An 18,896-nucleotide genomic window follows, 5' to 3' on the forward strand; every position below is an offset into this window, starting at 1 on the left:
ATATTATGCAAGCTACGCAGTTTCACAACAAAGCAGCCATCTGCAGGGATTTTTTCTTTGAAAGGATATTCGATAATAACGTAGCTTTTGATCCAGCCAAATCATGAAATTTGATTCATTTATGTCCACTCTACATTGCATATTATAGCTGTGCGGTCAAAGCATGCCCTGCTAAAAGTTGAAATGCAATCTTTAGTGTCTTTCTCAGAAACAAACGCTAATGTTACATTAAGAATTGTAGGCGAAAGCAGGGAGAAGATGCCCCATTCCCAACTCTTTAAGTCCATAGCTAGCGTGCATGTTCCGCTATTTTTATTTCTAAGGCACCCTTATCAGCACCAACTAACTTGTCAACTTCTTTGCCATCTCGTACGAAGAAGAAAGTTGGGACACTGCTAATGTTCCAGCGAGCAGCCACGTCCCTCGCTTCATCTATATGAACTTTCAGGAACACAACTTTCAGGTATTTTGCCGCTAAGCTCGTGAAAAGGGGAGAAATGAAGCGGCAAGGCCCACACCAAGTGGCGGTGAAGTAAAGGATTGCCAGTCGAGATGCTCTTGAAGCGGCATTCAATTTAGTGTCCACTTCGCTGAGAGAGTGAATTCCAATAACTTGCCCTGCCAAGTAACATGCATTATGAAAACCAGCAAGAAACGAGAGATGGGCATGAAAATATACAGCTTTAAGAATGAGAAATAAATTAAGAAGCCATACCATCCTTGAGAACAGACAAAGCTTCTTCTGCCTACATGAAATTAAAGCAATCACAAATGTTATAGCAACGTCAGGTAGATGATAAGGAATTTTCATGCGTGAACAATATAGTCATGTCCTATAAAAGCAGGAACAATTCTAAGAGATACACTGTAGATTCTTATCTTACAATATCTTCAAAACCAAGATTCTGCCTGAAAGTGGAAATACTGAATATATTTGATCAGTTTGGCAAGCAAAAGCAAATCTCATTTGGCAAAGACTACTAAACTATGCTTCAGAAAAGCATGGTTTAAGGGAGGAAAAGGTGTTAAAAAAAAAAAGGAGATAAAGATTGGGCAAGATATAAGAATCTGCCACTTACAGCTTGTTGCTTTTCCTTTTCAGCCTTCATCTGCTGCTTCCTTTTACGCAAGTCTTCATAGCGTCTTCGGTGCTCTTGTATTCTCTGTCTGTTAGCTTCTACCTGTAAAATTCAAGTAAAATTCAATGACAATCTTGGACGTAGTTCCACCATCTGATATTACACAGGGATGATCAGAGTACTTGACAGAATGTACCTTTTTGAGCACCGCACTGATTTCCTCATCGTGATCTAACTTGGAAGCTGCTTGGAGATCACTCGCTGCTTCATCCCACCGTCCCAGCATTGCTTTTGCCATTCCTCGTGCTTTAAATGCTTTCGCTGAATCGGGATTAATCTTGAAAGGAAAAGAGTAATCATCATTATTTAATCAGAAATTATACTACACCCCGCATTAATAGACAATTTGATAATGGGAAAATGGAAGCAGGTATAAGTAGAGAAGCTGGAAATCATGGATAAACCTGAAAGGCTGCCTCGGCATCACAAATTGCAGCATTCGGCTTCTTCAGCTTAATGAAGGCGTTAGCTGAAAAAGGCATGTCATAAGCAAACACACCACAATTTAGGAAGGATGAAAAATTCCTGAAAGATGAGAAAAAATGTTAAAATTATCAACAATAAGACTACCTCGAGCTGCATATAATATTGCTGAATTTGGATTCAACAAGATTGCCTCAGTAAGGCGATCTATAGCTTCATCCAGCTTACCTGCAAAGCTAACGCAACTACACTGAGTGAACATGCTCCGACAGAGACAATAACAAAACATACATACACATATAAACAAGTATATCTGTATGTAACAGTATCATATAGGGGATCATGCCTTCCGAGATTGCATCCATAGCTTTGGATTTTGCCACTTGTGCAGCCTCCTGTTTTTCTTCTGTAATCTCTGCAGAAGGATCTCCCATCTACAAGAACATTAAAATGGGATAGTTGAAAATGTAGCCAAGTAGTACAGTTACTTTTCCAAGAAATTCCTTCTACTGCATACCCTTTGCGGAGGATCATCATCAGGAACCACCACATCAGATTCATCCAACTCAACGTCAGATTCAACTATATCACTATCATCGTCATGCCCAGCTCCTGACATGCCACCGCCTCCTTTAGCCTGAAACGATTTAAGCTCATGAAATTTAGAATTTAACCATGCATTTCTGTAAAAAATTGCAATCCACTTTGGCGTATATTTTTCGAGTATGGCAGCATGCTAGAGTGAATGCAGAAGAGTAAGTCTGCTACGTGCCAACAGATTCTAATTGAGATTACTCAAGCTTCTCGTGATAAATTTTCCTTATAGCAACGTTGCATGTCACCAGAATACTTTGGGAAATCCGTAAATTGGTTTGGTAGCAGTATTACTATCATTAACGTTCACAAAGTTTTCTGCTGAAATTATAACATATTAACATCTGTCAGTATACTGCATGGACTTAATATCACAGAAAGATCAAAAACCTTGCTCTTTCCATTTCCGTAGAATGTCTAGTCTCTATTGTAATTACTCAGTCAATCTTATTCAATTTCATCCTGACCCAAGATACCCATCTATATCTATGATCACATATCTACTATTCTCTACAGGAACATGCATGATCAGCTCACTCTGGATAGTTTTTTTGCTTCATATGGAGTGGAGAGGAGTCATGGAGGAAGCGAAACCAAGGCCGTCAAATATTCTAAGAGAATCGGGGCTAAACTCAAAGTTCATACACACTATATATTTCTTCAAAACTTTTTCCTAAAGGAAATTTAAGCCTGCCCTCGCTTGGCAAAGGATGCCAAAGACAACAAATTCAGACAGAAATCGATCAGATTAGAGGAACATGTTAAGCACGGTGACTGTTGTTAACATCTAGCATTGTTCCCAGCATCCCTTACATCTTCCATTCCATCTAAGCTCAAAATTTTAAGCGGAATGCGATTTGTCCTAATTCAAAATGATCCAACTACGCAAGGATGCAGAACTAGGTGGTCCCATCAGAAACTAGAGGCTGATGCAACCGTGAATTAAAACGCGACACGGGGAAATCTAACCGTCATCCTTCTAATTCAAAGTACCAACTCAAATGCTCTCCCAACAATTCATTGGCAACAAACACAATCAAAGGATCACCCCAGGAATTTTAAAAAAAAAAAAAAAGAACTTGACAAATTATTGACGATATGTGCGTGAATTCATTCATATATCTAAACAATACGAATACATTCTGACTATTAAAAATTACACAGCACAGTGAGTTAAGGTTGAAGAGGAAGCGTCTGTCTCACCGATGTCGAGCGGGGAGGAACTCGGGCACCTAAGCTGCAGCAGAAAGAGATATTTCGCGGAGTTTTTTCAGACGAGGAACTGAGCTGAAAAGCAAGACGATGAGCTATGAATGTCAGTTGATGAAATACATTTTACCTTTGGAGATAGGCCCTGAAGAAACCCAGAGAAGGGTCGTGGAGGATCGCAGGGTTCAACTTGCACGCGCTGATGCAGAGCTTCACGTCCTCGATGTCTTGAGGTTCCATTCTCTCTCTCTCTCCTCTCTCTCTCTACTTGCAGTCAGCTGTCTCTGGAACTTGGGAGGAAGACGATGAACTGTCCGGAGTGAGCCACGCTGAACCGGTTATGTGCCTCAACCGTCCGGTTCGATTCTCTGTAGACCGGTTCAACTGTTAGCTCGTATTGGTCCAGAATAATAATATTCCCTCTGCAATTATTTCATTCGATTGATAACGTGCTTATGAAATAGTATTATCCCATTTAATACTGAACTTTTAAAGATGTAGTGGTAGTAATTATTATTTGATAATAATAATAATGATAACCTAGAAATTATCCATTTTATAATAACAGTAACGATAATAATAATTTCTCAACAATTATCCCATTTGATTGATAATGGACATACAAAATAGTAGTAATAATAATATTAATGATGAAGATGATGATGATGATAGTAATAATAATAATAATAATAATAATATATTATAGAAATATATTAAATGTGACATTCCAAGGGTCGTTGACTGAGAGGTCTCCATTTGTAGATTTTGTATAAGTAGCAAAGAATAGTGAATCCCCGGTAATTATATATTATATATAGATTGATTGATAATGGGCTTACGAAATAGTAGTAATAGTAATGATGATGACGGTGAAGATGAAGATGATGATAATAGTAGCAGTAGCAGTAGCAGTAGTCGTAGTCTACTACTACTACTAATAATAATAATAATGATAATAAGTTATAGAAATGTATTAAATTTGGCATTTCAAGAGTCATTAAATGAGATGTCTCCATTTGTAAATTTTGTACAATGGCAAAAAATGGTGAATACCCAAGCAACTATATATTATATATAGAATATATAGATTTGATTGATAATGGGTTTACGAAATAGTAGTAATAATAGTGATAATGATAATAATAATAATAATAATGTATTATTAAATATGGCATTCCAAGAATCGCTGAATGAGAGGCTTCCATTTGTAGATTTTGTACAAATAGCAAAGAATGGTAAATGCCTCAGTAATTATATATTTTATAGATTTGATTGATGATGGGTTTATGAAACAATAGTAATAATATTGATGATGATGATGATGATAATAGTAATAACATATACATAAAGTTGTATCGATGCTATCTCAAAGAAAATAAATATTATATTAATGATGTATTTACATGAATTAAATGCAAATAAAGAGTGAAGTAATTGTAAATACATATACAATTAATTCACATATATATCCAAAAATAAAACAACTAATTTTTTTGAAAAAAAATCTCAAAACTTAAATAATTGTATAAGATTTTATTAAAGTAAATATACTTTGATCTCTCATGAACGTAAATTGATGGATTATATAATGCTTACGGTCAATATATCTTAGTGAAGAGATATTATATATGTGTGTGTGTAGAGAGAAATAAATTACAGTCAATAATTTAAATTGTTAAAAATGATATAAAAAATTATTAATTTTCACCTCCAACACTAATAAATTGGCTATAAAAGATAAATTCTACTAATTTTTTGCATTAATTGGTCTCACAATAGTATTTTTACCATCAATGTCAATGTTAATTCAATGTAAAATTTACCGCCAATATTGTATAATAAATGGGTTATAATAGTAAATGTATTGCAATTCATAGATTAATATGTTAATAAAAAATCATTAATAATACATATTATTATAAATAATAGCAGCAAATGTGAAAATGAAGAATATCTTAATGCGAATCATTATTGTTAATCTTAATAGTAGATAAATAATCATAATCTTAAGAAAATAAAGAAAATTTATAATTTTACGAATTTAAACTTTCTTAAATAATGTTTTAAAACTATTGCAAATCTTATAAAAGCTCAATTAAGTAAATCTCTCATGGAAATAATTGATTAATTTTAACTAAAATTATTCATATTCGTGAAATTTAATATATGAGATTTCAGTAAGAATAGCACAACAAATAGTAATATTTTTGTATTTTCTTTGAATAATAAAAAATTGCCTTAAAATATTTTTTTTATAACTCATCAGAAATCTCAAATAAGAGAATATTATAGAGTACAACAAAATATCAAAATCCCAAGAAATTACCTAAGATAACAAAAGATAATAGGAAAGTAAGTGCAATGAAAAAAGTTATAGTTAGTAATTTTTCATTGGATTGGAAAAACGATACTCTTGAAAACGTTACACTACTATTTTTCTTCTACTTCTCCAGTATGATTGTAATATATGAATTGATAAAAATTTCTAAAGATATTTGGATATAATTAGTGGATATTATACACTATCGAAAAAAGGATATAATTAGTAGATATTATAAAGAAGTAGTAGTTGTACTAATAATAATAATCTATATAAATATATATAAAGTTGTATCCTAACAATAAATAGTGGCAAAAGCATAATTTTTTCAATAGTATAAGGTCATAAATGTAAACATCTAAATAATATTCCAAATTAAAATATACTATCTTAAAGAAAATAAGTATTATCGTAATGATAAATGTGCATGAATTAAATGAAAATAAATAGTGAAGCAGTTATAAATATATAAAATTAATTCATTTTAATTAAATAATTATAAAAAAAATCGTCCATAGATCTACATATTTATAAATAACATATATTTATATATATACTTCACTTTTTCTCTATTAAATTAGACTAAAATGGCAAATTTATATTGATTAAGAGTTTATTTCTCAAAATATTTAATAATTTTAATCGATATACATATATATTATTAAAGAAAATAATCTTTAATATTATAAATGTCACTTTGGATTGTATTTAATCTATTATTATTAACATTTGTTAATAATTGTAATCAATATATTTATATAGTATTAAAGAAAATAATATTTGATATTGTAACTATCATTTCAAATTGTTTTAATTTGTTGTTACTATCATTTGAATAGTTTTACTTTATAAAGATATCTTTTATTAAATATTTTAATTGGGATGTCAATTTTTTAAAATTATCATTACAAATAAATAGTTTAGCTAAAACCCGTGCATCGCATGGGCAAAAAACTAGTTATAATAATAATAGTAAGTTATAGAAATGTATTAAATGTGGCATTCTAAGAGTCATTGAATGAGAGGCTTTCATTTGTAGATTTTGTACGAATGGCAAAAAATGGTAGATGCCCCAACAATAATGATGATGAAGATGATGATAGTAATAGTAATAATAGTAGTAGTAGTAGCAGTACTACTACTACTACTAAGTAGTAGTAATAATAATAATAATAATAATAATAATAATAAAAGTAGTACTAGTAATAATAATAATAAGTTATAGAAATATATTAAATGTGTCATTTTAAGAGTCGTTGAATAAGAGGTCTCCATTTGTAAATTGTATATAAATAGCAAAAAATGGTGAATGCCTAAGTAATTATATATCTTAATATACTATTGCATATCTTCATGTTAATGTAATGTGTTACGCGTGACCGTTTCTTTTTTCTTTTCTTAGTTTTGGCCTTCTCTTTCTAATTTTGTGATTTCTTTTATGAACTTTGATTTTGCTCCTTCCTTTTCCCAGTTAGAAAAGAAGAAGAAAATTGAAAAAGTCAAATAAAGAGATACAAAAGTTCCATCAGAAGGATCGAATAAATAACTTCTTGGTTTCAAATGAAAATATGTTTCACTACATTTCATTTTTCTTTTGAGTCCCATCTTTTGATTTTTTTTTCTTACATCCTCCAAAAAAATTCAAAATTACCTTGCCCTAACAATCTATATAATTTTACTAAGCATTTTTAGCTTTCACTTTTCTATTTTTTATAATTCTTTCACAAACTTTATTTTATTTTGCCTCTTCTTTCTTTTTTCGATTATGGAGGAGACACATGGTGTGACATTAAATAAAATTTTGTATCATGCAGCATTTCGCGAGTTTCCAACCTAGTTATATCTAAATTAGTATCTCTCTTATCTATACCCGATTACTTTTACGGCTCGACCATTTACTTATTCTTGTTGATGGACGAATCTTTTTCTTTAACTGGCATTTTTTTAATATTTTAAAAAATAAAGCCGAAGTTTTTCTATGCAAGCTATGGTGCAGGGGATGGAACTGATTCCTTCATATTTATGACCCGTTATTTAACTTTGAATCAGATTCCCCACGAAAAATCTTTATTCGCTTTTCAGTGATCTCACAATCACGTCTATGGTTGATAGCCACTCGAGCGAAAGATCCGGTAAGCCGATTAACATGATAAAATTTTCAAATATCGGTTCCAGTTGATTATGGATGATCTAAAAGATTTTTAACATTCGTGAAACCTCGCAAACATGTTGAAATGACTTTTCAGGTACGGTTAAATTGATTGACCAAACTGGACACGATCTCGTTGCATGACCCAACATTGAATCAAGAAAATGTAGATCCGCGCATACATTTCGAGCAACCAGATTTTGATCATGAAACGTACAAAGAAATAAAATTGGAACCAACTTGAAGAAATTTTGGGGCCACCAAATCATCCAAATTGACAAGTGGCTTGAAAGAAAATTGATCTAATTAATGACTTTTATGCAAATGAAATAATAAACGAAAAGTAATAATAGCATCATTATTTTACACTTTTGGATGATTCAAAATTAAAAAGAAAAAATGAAATACTAATTAATGTTTATGCAAATGAAATAATGAACTAAAAAGTAATAATAGCATTATTATTTTACACTTTTGAGAGTACTGACATTGAACAGCAACTAGGCTTCAGTACTATGCTCCCAATGTGTACACAACTGTTAATATTACAGGTTTCGTGATCGAACGTGACAAATATGAGATCAGAAACAAAACTTTCAGCTCGAAACTATAAAGAATTCGGGAAAGAAAGAACGAGTACAATATAATCTCCGCCTAGAGCAAATGTCTGGCACTGGTATCCACTCAACCAGAGTCCCCGAGAATTCCTAGTCCTATACTTTGCTGATGCTGCTTTCCGGAGATTTCTTGCTGACGGGATAAGGAGAAGTGCTCGTTACACTGTAAAAGACCAAAGTTTCTGTTCTTTAAGTTCGAGCTAAGAGCATTGCTCTCGATATGATATCATATACCAGCATTTATAAATTTGTTTACAAAGTCAATGGTATACTAACCGTTCCTTGCGCTTCTCCAAAAACCGAGCCAAAGACGCCTTCCGAGCTTGAGGCAGGGCGACTACTAGGAGAAACACAGTTAAGCCATCAGTCAGGAGCAAACCAAACTTGGAATTTCATGAACTGGACTTTGAAAATTCAACGCTTCCATACCGGTTGAGAATAAAGGTGTCGAAGGAGATCCTAGAGAATGGATCGATTTGGGAGGTTCTTGGCAGGCAATGACTGGAGTCTCGAGGGACCCCATACATTTTGCTGTGCCCAACTCCAAATTGCAGATCGGCTTCCCTTGTGATGGTGAAACAGCACGGGAGCAGACTGAGACTGCCCCAGGAAGGCCAAGGAAGGCCGGTGAATAACTTCCATTCCCATTTGAGTTTTCATCTGTTACGGGCTTCTTGAAGGGTCCCAAAACTTCAGCTGCGGGAACAGTCTTATGGTGAGCTACAGAAGGCCCGTTGCTGGCCAAAAACATGATAGCCTGAGCCTGAAATTAGACCATTAAAGGGTAAGTTGAGATTCAAAACTAGACAGTCGAGATAAAACCGAGCGCTTGAAAGCGAGCAGGACCTTCTCAGGAGACACGTCATCAAACACACTAACCGAACCAGCATAAAAGATAGTCAATTGGGCAGGCCCGTGGTGTTGTTTATTGCCATTCCTGCACAACGTAAATCTGGATATTTAGGACCGAGAAGTCGAACTATATATCAGGCAGGATTAGGCTCTATTTCATTCCAGGGAGCTGGCAAATTTTTTTCAATTTTCCCTCTCTCCTCTAATTGAAAAATCAAGAAGATATAATGGAAACCGAAGCCCATATTCTTGTAGATCAGAAGTTTTGACTTGCCTGAGATCTGTGGAACCAATAACGGAACCGGAAGTTGGAAGAACAGAAACAGGAGGCAGAACTGGAACCCCTCCAAGCGGCTGTGGACTTATTGCCGAGCAAATCATGTTCTGTCCAATGGAGGAAACACGAGAATGAACAACCGGAGGGCTCATCATTACTGTGATGGCCTGGTTTGGCTGGTTTGAAGAAGGGAACATTTTCATTTCGTTAGACCGACCGATTGAATGAGTGCTGAAGTGCTGCATAGGATAGACTGATATTGGATAATTGGTTCCAGCCGACTTCTCGATCACCACATTCTTCTGTAGAACACAGAACTCAGAGATCAGTTGCAGAGAACAGAAACCACTCTCCTTTCACCCTCGGATCTGAATAACACGACTGAAGCATTAATTAACAGGACATCTTAGAACAAGAACCTTGGCTCTGCTGGAGCTCGATCTCTGATTCGAATCTAACTGGTCCTGGACATTCTTCCTTAGCCCGTCTTCCTGAGAGGCCCAGAAGGACATGTACTGAGAGGGACCTGGAGCTTTGTTTGAGAACGACCACTGCATCCCCGATTCTCTACCCCGTGCTGTGAAAGAAATGAAAGATGTGAGACCCCTTTAGCACATATAAATACCTGCCCTATGATTCAGAACCATAGACTCCAACCTTGTATTCTACTATTCACCAGTTGCTCAGGTACCGAGTATGATAAACTGAGGGCAGAATTGTATACTGTAGATTCAAATGCAGCACATCTTCAGAGACATGTGCAGAAAAACAAGAAAGTAAAAGATAAAAGCTATCCCTCAGAGGAAGAGTTGAGGGCAAGTCTCAATGCAATTCCTTCCTCCTCTTCACATGTCAAAACTGATAAAACTAATATAAACGTACAAAGGAGTGAATGCCAAATAAAGGTACGTCACTATCGTCCAAAATTATATTAAAAAGAAAAAAGAAAAAAAGGCCTGAATGTGCCTCTGATCGATAATTGCTACATATAGATTGTATAATATTTAAAACAACCACGCATCTAGTCACAGAGCATCTGAAGCGCATGATAACTTTGTGATATTAATATAAGAATAAAGAAAGGGAGCCTCACGACCCGCTAAACACGAAATGACTAAAAAACTATGGGTCAAAACTCTCGAGATGCAAATGCGCTGTTATTTAATCTAAGGTCTAGGTAGCCACACCAATGATTCACAATTAAAAAAAAAAAAAAAGCCTAGTAAGAAATATATTACTTCTTAATCAATTGGGAAACCTTTCTTTAGGGAATAGTTTATAGCAATGTGTTTGGAAGTAACTGCAGGGCACATCTTTCACGTTATCAATCTAAATGCTTGTGATCAAAGAACAATATTCAATTAGAAAGGACAACCAGAACAGATCAATACAAATAATACAACAGACTATTTTTATTGCTGTCTTTTCCGGGTATCATGAGTATGTTATCGATGAAGCAGTGACACCTGTACGGGCACAAATATTAAGCAGGAGCACTTTTATAACCACAAACTCGTATTTCTATCCCCCGAAGGAATACCTAACAATTACTCGAGAAAAAAGAATGCACAAGATAGCTTTCTTATGCAGCATGGCTATAATGAGAACATAGTATATATCCATTAACAAATAAATTAGTTACACAAAGGGGCAACATTTGATAATAGAAACTGAGAACAGCTCACACTAGCAGACAAAACATTATCTTATATGAGTCTAACCAGATGCACACATGCATAAAAGGAAAGAAATCTCACCAGAGAGTTACCTTTCTTTGTTATTTCTAACCCAATTAAGTCCTCCAGAAAAAAGGAAACATATAAAGCCTAAGCGAGAGGCTATGTGTGCGTGTATATTTATATAAAATATACATGCACATGCATATATGTTTGGCACAACCAACTCTCTCAACAGAACTGTCTGAAATGGGACCATTTGACTGAATGGAGACCTACAGGTGAAAAAACCCCCCAGCTTTATCCAAAATGTCCACATTTGTATATATGGAAGAATGAATATCGGTTCATTCTTTCTGGTCCATCATGCAATGATTTATATGAATGACACTGAACAAATCATATTCATTTCACATACAGCTCAATGATGAAAACTACATTTTTCAAGAGTCTTATATGTAGAAACTAAATCTTTTTTTTTAAGTCCAAAAACCATCCTCAACAAACAATTGGGTTATCCTCAGAATGAACAGTAGAATGACATTTCTTTCACATGGGCCATGACATCACATCCATTGTATTCATTCAACAACACATGATGAGAGCCCTGAAGTTGGCAAAAGAAAGGGTTCAAATAATTTTAAGTGCCTTAAACGTTTCAATCAAGAACTCATAAGAAGGTCATGTACCCCAATCATGTACACATGGAGTCTAATTTTAATATGAAAAATGGAATTTCAAATGAGTGTTTATGTAGAATTTTGCAGTCAAAATATATCTTCTCATACTATTCCTGGCCCATTTTCTCGAATTCTTGCTAAATTTGGCTACTGCATTGAATTCTATGAGATTTTGACTTTTCTTCCAATTTCTAGCTGCCCGGTATCGATTTAGTAACAAGAAAGAGACCTATCAAAGGCCGAAGTTTTATCAGCTCTTGTAAAAAAAAAATGGAAACAAGACAACTGGGAAATTCGGAAAAGAGCCAACTGGGTCTCTGTTCCTCCCCTGCATTTCCTCATCAAGTTGACGGATCAAATTCGAAATTGGGAAAGAAAATTCAGAACAGAACAACAGAGGAACTGAAGCTTGACAAAGTAATAAAACAATAAAAGTAGAAATGCCCAGATGAAAGGATCAATTGTTCAACGGGTCAGGAGTGAGATTTCAGCTATTCACTGTCACTGCAATACCTATTTCCACAGAGAGAGAGGGAGAGGGAGAGAGAGAGGGAGAAGAAGAAACAGAGCAGTATACCGGAATCAGCAGTGACATCAGCGGTCTCTTCTTTCACAGTGAGCAAACCCAGAAAGTCCCTCTCCATCACCGGAGCCCCAACAACAGAAACACCTCGACAAGCTCGAAATTCGATGGATTTGTCCCCTAAACAGATGAAAGAACAAAACTCTCTCTCTCTCTCCCTCCCCGTCTCGGTTTCTCTATTTCAGTAGAAGAACCAGACTGCCCACCAAACGGAAGCAGAGGGGCTATCCCGGACCATGAATTTCTCCTCTCGCTCGAGTCGACTGCTACCGGAGAAGCAAAAGCGAAGAAACAGCAGCAACGCTAGACTGAGGAGAAGGAAAATTAATGTTTTTTTTTTTTTGCTCCAGAGAAATAAAAAACATGAGCACATAAAAGCAGAGGAAAGAGCAAAAGCAGGGGAGGGGAGAAGCAGAGGTGCGATCTCAGCCGTCCGATTCTAAGACTTCGACTTTCAGGAAATTGGGGGGGTTTACCGGCTACTCCCGGTAATCGTCGTCGACCACGTGCTATATCGAACCTCCCGGGAACCGGCGGCAGGGACAGTCTTGCCGACACGTGCACGTGCTCTTTTCCGGTTTTTCTTTCTTTTTTTGTTTTGTTCTACATTTGTATATTTCCGTGAACCCACCATTGGTTAACCTTCACGAGTTTTTTTTTTATCCTGATATTTAAAAATTTAAAAATTTAAATTTTTTTCATTTATAAGATTCAAATTTAAAATTTTATTTAAAGAGTAAATATCAAATTATTTGAATCAATTTGTTGAGGAGTTAAAAATAGGATAAATCTCACATCGGAAAAGAAAAAGAATATCCATGGGTTTATATGAGACTTGAGTACCACCACTTATCAGCTTTAGCTTTTAAGTGGATATGGGCCTGAGCCCGTATAAGCCTAATGGAAATTTATTATGGTATCAGAGCGGGTTATACTTCCGCATGCCTACGCGCGTATGCGCATGGACTCACACCACGCCAAGCCCAGTATGTTCGAGTGCAGCCAAAGTGTGCGCCTCGTGTTAGTCCCCTCTTGCCCGAGCACGGAAGAAGAGCCCGGCTCGAGGTCAATTGTTGAGGGCGGGTGTTTAAGGGCACGTGACAACGTGTAAGCAGAAATAGACCACACATTGCACGTGAGGGCGGGTGTTGAGGAGTTAAAAATGGGATAAATTCCACATCGGAAAAGAAAAAGAATATCCATGGGTTTATATGAGATTTGGGTACCACCACTTATCAGCTTGAGCTTTTAAGTGGATATGGGCCTGAGCCCGTATTAGTCTAATGGAAATTTATTACAATTAACATTGATTCACACAAAACATTTTCAATTTTCTCTTTAGTTTTTATTATTATTGTTGGGTTTGTTTCAGCGGACAACATTTTTGATAATTCAATTTTGCCAATCGTGGTAGAAACCTGTAGCCATTAATAAATGGTCACACGAACTGCTTTTCTTCCACAATATTTTAAAATTTTAATTATTCACACTAATATAAGGTTTACAAAAGTAAAAACTAATTATCTTTCATTTAAAATATAAGGTTGACAAAAGATTTATTTTGTATTCAATAATAAGGACTATTTAGTATCTGAAATTTTTAATGTGCTGAATGGATGTTTTTGGAGTCGATCAAAAAGAAAATTGACCTATCAGATTTCGATAGACATCAAATCACATTGTAAATTTATACTTACAAACTTAAGAATACTAGCCTTTTCTTTTTACCATTTTTTTCATCAATGATATATATATTTTTCTTTTACTGTCTGAATATTTTATCGGGAAAATGGAAAAAAGAAAATATCCGAATCATATTTCAAAACAATCAAATTCGCACTATCAATGTTTACTTGATTCTCTTCTCCCGTACGATGCCAATACAATCACGATAATTCTTGCGGTTGAGATTGACGGCCTAGTCTAGCTCACCTTTTATATTTTCTTCAATTGAAAACGCAAATTTGACAGTAAGATTCTACTATTTGAGTATCTAGATATTTTAATACTATTTCTGTTTGATCATTTGAATTCATTTCCAATTTCACTCAACAACTTGTTTTAAATAGTTCTCTTTTTTTAGTGAAAGTCGTATCATGCACCTAAAAAAATTAGGCACTTAATTAATTTCACTTTCCTCTTTCTGATCCATTTTTACTATGTAATCAACTTTTTTAGTATGCGCACTAGTATTAAGAAGATCTATAAGTTTCGACTAATCTAGTTTACGTCAATCTACGTACTAAGAATAAAATTCTTTTAATCATAAATTTTTTATATTCACAAGACTCGACGAGAAATTTTACCTAAAGGAATAAGTGAGAACATCAACCCATGCAGATTATGCAATCATATTTTAACAATCAAAAACTATAAATATGTATGATTGTTGATTTTTTTCCTTCATCTATTTTCTTGATTTTACCCTCTATAGCAAAAAAGAGAGAGAGACAGAGGATTGCTCTTTTGTTTACAATTATCTACGTAGGAAAAATGGAGAAGCCCCGTTTTACATGATATTCCCTTTTGCTTTTGCTTTGTCCTTAGTGGCAAAGATGCTCCATCAATCAGTATTTACATCCAATGACAGTAGCATTGCGTAATTTCTGTTTATCCCCCACTTGAGTAGCTTTCCTGATTTAATGTCCTTTATAACAAGAACAAATATAGGGCACCCCTTTTATTTGATCCTACTTTAATAGTTGGATTCAACCTTAATTATCAAAAGCCAAAAGAGACTCGCGTTATCGCGCTCTTGAAAGATTGGGAAAAAGATTACATTGAGTGCATAGAGTTGCCTCCGTACCCTTAACCGATATGCCCTTAAACACAAGCATATCACACTTGCCGAGTGGACAATTGGCTAGAGGAACGGGTGTTGTAGCACCATCCTAAAAAAAAGAGTAAATAATAAAGTAATTATACATTGGAATCTTGAAATCCTAACTAGTTAAACAATTATAAATTTTGACTTTTTCCTGCTATATGAGGACACATGGCACGGTGCGAGGATAAAAAAAAACACATAAATTTCATGATCTCTTGCTTCTGAATTTTCACCTTGTTATAATAAGACCATTCCTTCATAAACATTAACTTTTAATAATGATAATCTAGACTCTGTCATTGTAAATTTCATCTTTTTTGAATGAGTTTCTATATTTCTCGATATATTTCTTTTAAAGTAAGAAATAGAGAACTTTAAATTAAGAATAATAGAAGTTATATATGCTCCATCAAACGTTTTTTCCCCTCCTACCTGCAAGTCTTTAAATTTTTTTAATTAGCAAAAAGAAAAAAAATCTTTTTTTAATTCTTCACATGTGAAGATTTTTTATTTTTTATTTTTTTTAAAGAAAAGGTGAGAAATCAGGGGAACATGTGCAAATGGAAAAGGAGAGTATGTGACCAGCAACCCAAAAAGCCTCGTGGCACCTAGGTTGTCCTATTATCGGTCCAACAAAAAAAATATTATTTAGCATATATTATCATATGGTGCTGATACTTTTTATCTCCTTTTCATTTCCACCATACTCTGTCCTAATGTATCCATTTTTGTTTGTTCCGACGTTCAGGAATAAAGTAATTCAAATTATTTAATTACGCAAATAATTTCCGCCAGAACTCTTTCTCTGACCGCTTACTTGGATAGCGAACTAGGGAGGGTTATGAATGAGTGGGTCATAGAGGGTTATCGTATGAAGAATTATCGTACAAATTTGTATTATAACCCTCCATAACTCACCTCTCTATTTCATTCGCTAACCCGCGATCCAAACATGCTAATACAAAGACAATTCATGATATATATATATATATATATTGATAAGGGGTTAAAATATTATAACTGTGTGCACATCATAAAAAATTCTATGACATCAAAAAACTGTATCAGTGGATAACTGTACCGTTTTCGAAAAAAGATAAAGGGTAAAAAAATTTATAATACATACAAATTTCTTTCATTATTACGTTATAGATGAAAAAGCAATATATATATATATATATATTGTAGGGCAACAATAAATCTTTAAAATATTTTAGAGCAAATTTTTATTTCGTGTAGAAAATTTTCAAAGTATTCTATATGAATCATTTTCTAGGTAGTAAACTTAGAATTGATTAACTTATTTATATTGATATATTTAACTACTTATTTATAGAAAATGTATTATCTATAAAATGAATTATATTAAAATAAAACTATTTTACAAAAATTTATATTGATGCATTTAATACATAATTAATGTACAAAATATCCTTTACATTATGTACTAGTTATATTGCTCCGTGCATTGCATGGTTATTGTATACAATAAATATTACTATTTAGAATAATTATATTCAACCACAAATGAAAAGAATATAGAATGTAGCTTGCAAAGAAATATAACAACAATAAGGTACTTTTAAAAGTTTGTAAACCTGTTGTTATTTATTTTGTCATATTATTCATAAATTATATTTACTTTGCACGTATGTGAGTATGTTTCTGTTGTAAAAATATGACATGTGATTTCTTTTTAATTCTATGATTATTATATGAACAAAAAATGATAGAATTTAAAAGAATTTGTAAAAAGAAAATATAGTTAACACTATAAGTGAACTTTTTTTTTTCTAAATTTACTTATTTTCTAATTTTAATTACAGTAAATGTGTAGAATTATGTAAAGTGAAGAGTTGCATTATATTTTGGTAATTTATAAAATTAAATAAACTAACAAACATAAAATTTTTATACATCTAAACAATTATACGATCACTTACCTACTAATAATTAATAAAAAAATTTACCAAAATATAGATTTTCATGTGTATATGTATATATACTTTCAGATCATATGTACTTATTTTTTATTTTGTTAATGTGAATAAACATTTATTTTATATATGTATAAATATTTTCAGAACATGTATATTGATTTTATTATTTATTTATTTTATAAATATATTTATCAATGTGAATTGATTATATATATATTTACAATAACAATGTACTTATATTTAACTTTATATTTATATATACACGTAGATATATATCCCATTGTCTTTTAGGATATATATAATACATATATAGATTATAGATTACAAAGGAACAACACCAGAAAAAGTAATATTGAGCACAATCAACGTAATAAATAGTCATCATTCTTAATTTTAGCGTGACTTAATCGAGAGGCAAATATCTATCGTGGCGGGCTCATCTATATGCTTGTCAACTTCACCAAACTGTGTCAAACTATTCATTTCAAGAGAACCGACCAATCATGTGTGCAGATTACTCCTCCGGCACTTGGTCCCGACGACATTACAGTATATGTATGTACTTGTTGCCCGAAGTTTTATACATGCGTGGTCCACAGTCGTGACTTGCCCATGTTAGAGCCCCACGAGAAAATGATCGATAAAGAATGTTACAAATACAATATATATATATATATATATATATATATTTAGAATGGACTAAAATATATGATGATGAGGAGAATTTTTAAGATGTGAATTTTGAGATGGGACCACCTCGCATCTTTTCCTAGATTATTTTGGAGAAACGATAAAATGTCTCAATTGAAATTATTACGACCTGCCGATGGCAGGAGATTGGCTCTTTGCCACATGGTCCCCTATCTGTAATGAATTATTAATTAAATGAATAGTTAAATGGATTTATATTTGTGTGTGTGTGTACTTGTTTTAAGCCGATATAAATTATCTGTCACAACTCAAGAAATAATCTATTAATAAAAGTATTCATAGATTCGAACGGGGAAAGAAAATGACCCCATATCTACACTATGGCTAGTACGGCCATGTGCTCATGCATGACGGAAAAATGACATTAAAACGATATTTTTACAATTATATGCCATGCATGTGCCCTTTTTTTTTTTTCTTTCATGTGCCCATTCTATTCGAGGTATATCATCTATACATCTATACATATATTGTTAGGATCTCGGTTTTCGAGGTATATCATCTATACATATATATATTCGATTTCCTCTCGGTAAGTGTTTGTCATGTAAAATCTTGAGTTATCCTTCGACTCCTTATTAATCGACTTTTCAAGTTTCTCTCATCGATGTATTCGTCCCTTATGAGTTATAATCTATTTCCTAATATATTTCTTGCAATTCAAGGAATATTAGATAAAAAGAATAATTAAATCAATCTTAATCTAAATAATAAAGATAAAAATTTGAAGGGTTGCAGACAAGTATAACAATATATGAAACATACTTCATACTGACCCCATTTAAATAAAGATTATCGTATTAAAACATAGTTAATTTACTAATTTTATAGACTCCATCTAAATAATGATTGAACAAAAATTCTAATATTGTGAGTCACTCCCATGTCATTTTATCAGA

General features: G+C 33.4%; 2 protein-coding genes across 5 annotated transcripts; both read right to left on the reverse strand.

Annotated features, from left to right (window-relative positions):
• Nucleotides 1-85: 85 nt before the first annotated feature.
• Nucleotides 86-3,658, reverse strand: LOC116215414 (TPR repeat-containing thioredoxin TDX). Its single transcript, XM_031551121.1, has 10 exons — nt 3,496-3,658; nt 3,360-3,393; nt 2,080-2,199; nt 1,909-1,996; nt 1,710-1,790; nt 1,544-1,608; nt 1,276-1,416; nt 1,080-1,181; nt 716-746; nt 86-618 (listed from the first exon to the last, which is right to left on the reverse strand). Exons 1-10 carry the CDS (start codon nt 3,603-3,605, stop codon nt 290-292), a joined length of 1,101 nt encoding a protein of 366 aa, XP_031406981.1. The 5' UTR covers nt 3,606-3,658; the 3' UTR covers nt 86-289.
• A 4,603-nt stretch (nt 3,659-8,261) lies between these two features.
• Nucleotides 8,262-12,878, reverse strand: LOC116214926 (protein TIFY 6B). Of its 4 annotated transcripts, none has more exons than XM_031550431.1 (8): nt 12,514-12,878; nt 10,238-10,303; nt 10,000-10,157; nt 9,578-9,882; nt 9,298-9,388; nt 8,881-9,214; nt 8,728-8,791; nt 8,262-8,614 (listed from the first exon to the last, which is right to left on the reverse strand). In XM_031550431.1, the coding sequence occupies exons 1-8, from the start codon at nt 12,578-12,580 to the stop codon at nt 8,548-8,550; spliced, it is 1,152 nt and encodes a 383-aa protein (XP_031406291.1). In that variant the 5' UTR covers nt 12,581-12,878; the 3' UTR covers nt 8,262-8,547. The 4 variants fall into 4 exon arrangements, with proteins under 4 accessions (XP_031406291.1, XP_031406292.1, XP_031406293.1 ...); XM_031550432.1 differs by having other exon boundaries at nt 8,728-8,788; nt 12,514-12,876; XM_031550433.1 differs by lacking the exon at nt 10,238-10,303 and having other exon boundaries at nt 12,514-12,876.
• Nucleotides 12,879-18,896: the final 6,018 nt, after the last annotated feature.

The sequence above is a fragment of the Punica granatum genome, chromosome 7, assembly GCF_007655135.1.
Source record: "Punica granatum isolate Tunisia-2019 chromosome 7, ASM765513v2, whole genome shotgun sequence".
In the NCBI taxonomy this organism is placed as follows: domain Eukaryota; kingdom Viridiplantae; phylum Streptophyta; class Magnoliopsida; order Myrtales; family Lythraceae; genus Punica; species Punica granatum.